Source organism: Dipodomys ordii, unplaced genomic scaffold, assembly GCF_000151885.1.
Source record: "Dipodomys ordii isolate 6190 unplaced genomic scaffold, Dord_2.0 Scaffold10, whole genome shotgun sequence".
Lineage (NCBI taxonomy): Eukaryota > Metazoa > Chordata > Mammalia > Rodentia > Heteromyidae > Dipodomys > Dipodomys ordii.
Genome location: NW_012267226.1, coordinates 15556045 through 15562935, shown reverse-complemented (window position 1 = coordinate 15562935; position 6891 = coordinate 15556045). Strand labels below are relative to the sequence as shown.

At 38.3% G+C, this 6891-nt stretch overlaps 1 protein-coding gene across 1 annotated transcript in view; it reads left to right on the top strand.

Annotated features, from left to right (window-relative positions):
• Positions 1–6228: 6228 nt before the first annotated feature.
• The window catches only part of Btg4 (B-cell translocation gene 4), a 4141-nt gene continuing 3478 nt past the window's right edge, over positions 6229–6891 (top strand). The window contains exon 1 of the mRNA XM_013009484.1: positions 6229–6401. Within this exon, the coding sequence (XP_012864938.1) occupies positions 6229–6401 (173 nt within the window). The remainder of the gene's footprint in view (positions 6402–6891) is intronic.

Genomic DNA, 6891 nt, shown 5'->3' with positions numbered 1-6891 from the left:
TAGAGTACTGATATATCTATCAATATACATTTTTATATTAGTGTAGTGTGCTATACATATAAACATATTACTAACTTGAAATTTGAAAATTTGTTTTGACAATTAATGTAACTTTCTTCAAATTTGGTTTGAACTTAATGGGGCTGAGTTTATATACAAGTCATAGAATCAATTCATTGTTTTATAAAATGGCTACTTGCTTACTGCTACCAAAAAATATACTCTCCTTTATAGACATGGATTTTAGCTAAAGAAGAAATCAAATAGAGCTGATCATAAAGTAATTATCACACTGGAAGTCTAGCAACTTTAATGTTCAATTTAGATATCTTCAAATTAATTTGATAAAGTCAGCATACGAAAGGTATTTCTGTATAGTAAAGATATCCACAATAGTAAAGATATGGAATTAGCTAGGTGCTCATGAGTAGATGAAATAGATGAGTAGATGAAATAAATATGGTATATCTACACAATGGAGATTGATTAAGCCATAAAGAAATCATATCACCTCAAGCATGGTGACTCACACTCTCACCTATAATCCCAGCTACTTGGGAGGTAGTGATGAGGAAGGTGGCAGTTTGAGGACAGGTAGAGCAAAAAGTGAGAACCCTATCAGGTGAGTGTAGTGGTACACATGCCTTGAAGGAATAAATGTCTAATTGTGGGGATTTTAGACATTATACAAAGACAGTGGGAGAGATGCTCTTTGTCTTTCAAATTTAAGCATTTTCTCTTCTAAATTAAATACAAGGTTGGCTTATGCTGGCCCAGGTTGAATCTTAAAATGCCCTTTCAATGAAAATAACTGCCTGGATGTTTAGTGGCCAATGAAAATTTAGTATTTAACTCTCTCAGAGAATGATTGGTCTTTTTATACTGGCTTTCCACTGAGCTCTTTAATCATTTCAATGCTAAAGTTATTCTTGTCAATGCATCTAGCTTTTCTCCATGGAGATGAAATCTTGGGGACTTTTCTTCTTTCTATCTCAGCCTCCAACCTAGTATAAGATGGCAGGTGCACCCCACTGTGCCCAGCTATGAGCAGAGAAGGGGATCTCATAAACTTTTCTGCATGTATTGATCTTGAATGTTGACCTTCTTGATTTCAGCCTTCCAAGTAGCCACTACCACCTGGCTTAAGAATCCCATTTCTTGAAGTGTGTATTGTAACTATCACTGGTAGATACATCTGGTTTCCTTCTCTAGATTATAATATGCCTCTGGAAAGGAAAATTTGTGTGTTTCTGTTTTACCATCTCAATACCTTGAAGTGTTTAATGTGTACTAGGTGATCTGTGAGAAATCAATGAATGAATGTTAATTAAACAAAAGATTGCTGGATGCTGGTGGGTCATACCTATAATTCTAGCTACTCAGGAGGCTGAGATCTGAGCTTGAAGCCAGTTCTGGTAGAAAAGTCTGTGAGACTTTTATCTTTAATTAACTACCAAAAAAAAAAAAAAGCACAGACCCAGAGTTCAAACACTAGAACCAGCACCAGGCAACAAATTAAAAAAAAATCAACCAAAATGGTAGTTATTATTAGTGTAGAGGAGGCGGTTTAGATCAGATGCTTGAAATCATCAACATGTAACTAAAGGAAGTCTTGTGTGATGTTTACTTTCTATTTGGTTGTTCTTTCCTGAAATCTAAGTACATTGTTATTCTACTATTCCATTTATGCCACCAAAGGCCTGCTTGGGCCTGTTGCAAAAAATAATACTAAGAGAGGGTGCAAAGCCTCATTAGTTAATATACTTAATGAACTTCAAATGCTATGGAACAATATGTCATCTGGGAAGATGTAGTGATGAAGGAATTATTAAACACCTCGATAAAATTAATTTATTAATGTAAATGCAAATGCTAATAGCCTCAAAAGGAAAAATTTGTGTATTTGCTAATATATATGTTGCCTTTAACTCAGAAGCAAATTTTTGTGTGTGTATGCTGGTCTTGGGGTTTGAATTCAGGGCCTGGGCACTGTCCCTGAGTTTCTGTGCTTTGAGCCACAGTGTCATTTCTAGCTTTTTGCTAGTTGGAGATAAGAGTCTCATGGACTTTTCTGCCCAGGTTGGCTTTGAACCACAATCCTCATATCTCAGCCTTCTGAGTAGCTAGGATTACAGTCATGAGCAACTCATAGCAAGTTTTATTTCAGTAATATGCAGCAAATTGTCTTGGTTCTCAGTTTTGTCAGTTCTAACATAACATCTTTTTGCAAAAGATATATCATCAAATTGCTAAAAAGATGAACATAAATGATGCAATTTTATCATCATAATCTCTTTGAAATTTAAGGCATTATTGAGTAATCAAATATATAAAATATAATTTAAAATCTCCTTGATAGCTAAGCAACATCTAAGTGATTTTTTTTAACCTTTGTCTTATATTACAAACAGTGAGAAAGCTTTTTTAAAAAAAAATCTTGATGCCCAGGTTGTACTCATTACCAATTTAATCAGAATGTCAGGAGCTGAGAGTGATTCCAAGTGTAACAGTTTGGGAACCTCTGCAGTGTAGTATGGGAAGGGAAAACATGAGCAGCTGAAATACTCTGGAGGCAGAAGATGGTTAAGGTCTGAGTGTCACTTTTATTTTCATATGTCTGGGCGTACAGTATACATTTTAGAATACTTACTGGATTGATCTAACCTTAGGCAAACATTAAATTGTTGTTTGTAGAGATCAAAATGCTCAGCATCCATTTTAATAGTCCTTAACATTTACTATTTCTCATACATCTCAAAAATCAAAGCTATTATAATGGCCCGGACAGCCTCTAGTATCTATATCTCATCTCAGTTTATCACTGTTCAGAGTTTAGTGATCACACCACTTCACCTCTAGTTGGGAGCTATCTAGATCCACATTCTACAATCAGTAGTCATGAGGTGTTTATTCCAGCCTGCAAGTGAATAAGCCAGCTCTAAAATCCTATTTTAGGATCTACTTCCTTGTATAGAACATTCCAGGTACCAGCTGCCTTAGACTAGGTTCCTTACAACCGACTCTGAGAAGGAAGTTGCATATGGAGAGTTTATTGAGGAGTGGTCTGGAGAGTACACAATGAGGAACACACAACTGGGTCAGGAGAGAGATTAGTGACTAAGTGGTAACAGAGACCATGGCCTATGTATGGGAAGCTGTCCAGATGGTATAATGGCTCTTCAGAGTTGTTGCAAGTTGAGACAGAGGGACCAGCTCTTATATTCTAACATTGGCTTCAATGGCCTTGGAAAATGGGAATAACTTCAGGTGAGACAGTTCCTTAGGCCAACAGTTTCTAAGCCATAAGCATCTGATATTTTTGGTTGTTGGAGGATGATTGTATTTGACTTGAAGGAGTTCCATAGGAACTAGGATTGTTCAAACTGACTCCCTTGAGTTAACAGGGACTTATCATGTTGGCTTCTATTTCTTTTGACATGATCCATTGTGGGTTTATTTTCTACTGCTGTTGTTGTCTTCTGTTTTTTCTTTATCTTTTTAGGCAGTGTTTCACTATGTAGCACAGGCTAGCCTCAAACTCAAGATCTTCCAGCCACTCCCTGCTGAGTGCTCATTAGTCAGGTACTCTATCCTTTTTCATTCTAATAATATTTTTGAATCGTGTCTCAAACTTATGCTCAGGCTGACAAGGACATCAATCCTCTTATGCTTCCTATTTTAGCTGAGATGACAGGTATGGGCCACGATGCTCAGCTTTTGTTGGTTAACGTGAGCTCTCCCTAACTTTTTGCCTAGTATGGCCTTTGAACTACAACTCTCCAAGTCTCTGTTTCCCAAGTAGCTAGGATTATACACAGGAGCACTGTGCCTGGATAAAGACTTTTTTTTTCTTTTTAAATGGGAAATGTAGAGACCACAAAATGAGTGGTAGATTTGGTTCTAGGCCTTTTCAGTGGGCACCTGAGGCTGATTCCTATAATACTGAGTATCCTGAGTCAAGGTAGTGACAGTTCCACGCTGGTCTGTAGTAGTGGAGCACCTGAGCATTATGTGGAAGTCTGTCCCTTTCCCTCCAGGACACCATGCACTTTGAAAGAGGATTGCTGAAGCTCACCCTGATGTGAGTCACCAGCTAGAGGTGGGGGTGGGGAGAGAGAGGGAAAAGAGAGGGAAAGAGAGGGAGAAGACTCAGGAGGCTGAACAGCTAGTATTCAAAACATCACACGTAGAGGATTAGATACCCTCTAATACCATACCCTGTGCAGTTCCAGAGGGACAATCTAGGCTGCTTATGTAGAAAATCGAAGAGGTGGACTTGGCTGCACACAGGAAGGAAGAACTGACCAGTATTTAGAGCTTTTTATAAAAGAAATGGGTTTCCTTGAGCGTGAATTCTTTCTCGCTATTGAAGAAAATGAGTGACCACTAATTATGAATGGTAAAAACTTACATATGTCAGTGTGGGGGCTTTTACATTTTAATAGGTATTAGAATCATGTAAGGCAATTGTTAAATTCTGATTATCATGCCTTCCCTTCAGCAGACCTAGGGTAAGGCAAAAATCTACATTGTGAGCAAGTAATCCAAGCAGCAACTGATTCATCCTTGGGGAACTAATGAGACTAAATTCAGATCTTGTCCATTTATTCTACAAACAATTTAGTAAAGAATGTGTGTGGTCAGGCTGGAAATGAGGGTTAGCAGTAGAGTGCTTGCCTTGTATGCATGAAATCCTGGGTTTGATTCCTCAGTACCACATAGACAGAAAAAGCCGGAAGTGGTGCTGTGACTTAAGTGGTAGAATGCCAGCCTTGAGCATAAGAAGCTCAGGGACAGTGCCCAGGCTCTGAGTTCAAGCCCTGGGACTGGCAAAAAAATAAATGTGTGTGGTCAATATAAGGACCATAATTTGTTAAAGACCCAAGACAAAGCTAAGTTTATTTATTTAATGATCTTTAAGAAGTTGTACAAAGGGGTACCATTCAACAAAGCAGTTTATCAATACAAAGCATCTTGATCAGTGTTAGTATTACCCCTTATTATATAGAGTTAAATGATAAATGGGGAGGATATTAGGATGTTGAAGGAGAATGTCACATTCCTAACTCTTATGTCATTAAAGATAAAATGTTAACAGAAAAATAGAAGATACAAATCCAGTTTGAAAGTCTTAAAACACTTAAAAAAAAAAAGCAAACGCTACTTAATAGGGGCTTGAGGCCCTGAGTTCAAGCCCAAATAGTGTCAGAAAGAAAGGAAGAGAGAGAGAGAGAGAGAGAGAGAGAGAGAGAGAGAGAGAGAGAGAGAGAGAGAAGGGGGAAGAAAAGAAAAAAAAAAGACAATGTAGTAGAAAACAATAGATCTGGGCTGGGTAGAGCGCTTGGCTTGCATGCATGAGGCCCTGGGTTCCATTCCTCAGCACCACATAAGCAAAAAAAGAAAAAAAGCCGGAAGTGGCACTGTGGCTCAAGTGGTAGAGCGCTAGCCTTGAGCTGAAGAGCTGAGGGACAGCGCCCAGGCCCAGAGTTCAGGCCCCACAGTCGGACCCAAAAAAAGAAAAGAAAACAATAGATCTTATGTGAGGTGATGATTTCTAACTTGTATTTTCCATTCTCCATACGCCAAAGAGCAATTTGATGCAATCCTGGAAACGCTCTGAGCTTACCCTAATGGGTAACACCTGTGTAACACTCACTACCAATCAACCTTTAGGGCCTAGGCATATATAAACGGCAGCCTAACCTTCACAAAACAGGTGTGGGCTAAAGTTGGTAACACAAGATAGCGTGTGCTGGTTATCTAACTGGCCCACTTTTTGTTGTATCTAAGATTTTGTTGGCACTATAGTACCTGTTTGCTTAATCTTCAAGTGTGCACCTTTAGCAAGCCATATTTTCAAACTGCTGTCACCTGAAATGTTTTACGTTTTGTAAGTATGTTTTTAAAAAGCGTTAGTTCATGTAATTTATAGCCCCACATTAAGATCTTTGATACTTAAGTTTCATGAAAGCGTTGTTTTTAAAATACATTTTTTTCTTTATAGATGGGCGAGGGGAGGAATTGCTATTCTCAGCTGTTTTGTTGACAGTGTTTATGTGCTTGTGTAGTTCACTAAGGAGTTATTTCTGGCAAATGATTTGCTTTAAATTTAAGGCATATAAGACTACCAATGGCAATTTTATATTGATAATAAATTAAACCCTTGTTTCTTTGTGGCTTTTTTTTCTTGCTTTTGATGGCTTTGGGTCCCTTCATAGACTATGAATCATGAGAGATGAAATTGCCACAGCAGTTTTCTTTGTCACAAGACTGGTGAAAAAACATGAAAAATTGAGTAAACAGCAAATGGAGGTTTTTGCAGAGAAGCTGATGACAGTGTTGTTTGAAAAATACAGAGGTCACTGGTATCCTGGATGCCCTTCTAAAGGGCAAGCGTTCAGGTGAGAGCTGGCACGTGAGGGGATAATGGACAGGAACCCATAAGCAATAACACCTGTGAGGAAAATGCAATGATTTTGTTGTCTGTATACAAGTAATGCAAGTTTTATGGGCTCACGTTCATTTGTTTGAATATGGACTTGAATGAAAGAGATGTGGTAAATGACAATAGACTTTATGTGAGGTAGATTAGACAGTTTTTAACTTGTGTTTGCCAAGAAAGATACACTGAACATCTGTGATTTAAGCATACAATACTCATTCTGAGTCATTCTATGAAAAGTTGGATGTTTCAGTCCCACTTTTTCTTTCTTTCTTTCTTTTTTTTTTTTGGTCTGTCATGGGGCTTGAACTGTGTGGGCTTGGGCACTCTCCCTGTGCTCTTCAGCTCAAGGCGAGCGCTCTACCACTTGAGCCACAGCACCACTTCTGGTTTTCTAGTGGTTTATTGGAGATAAGAGTTTCACCGACTTTCCTGCCCAGGTTGGCTTT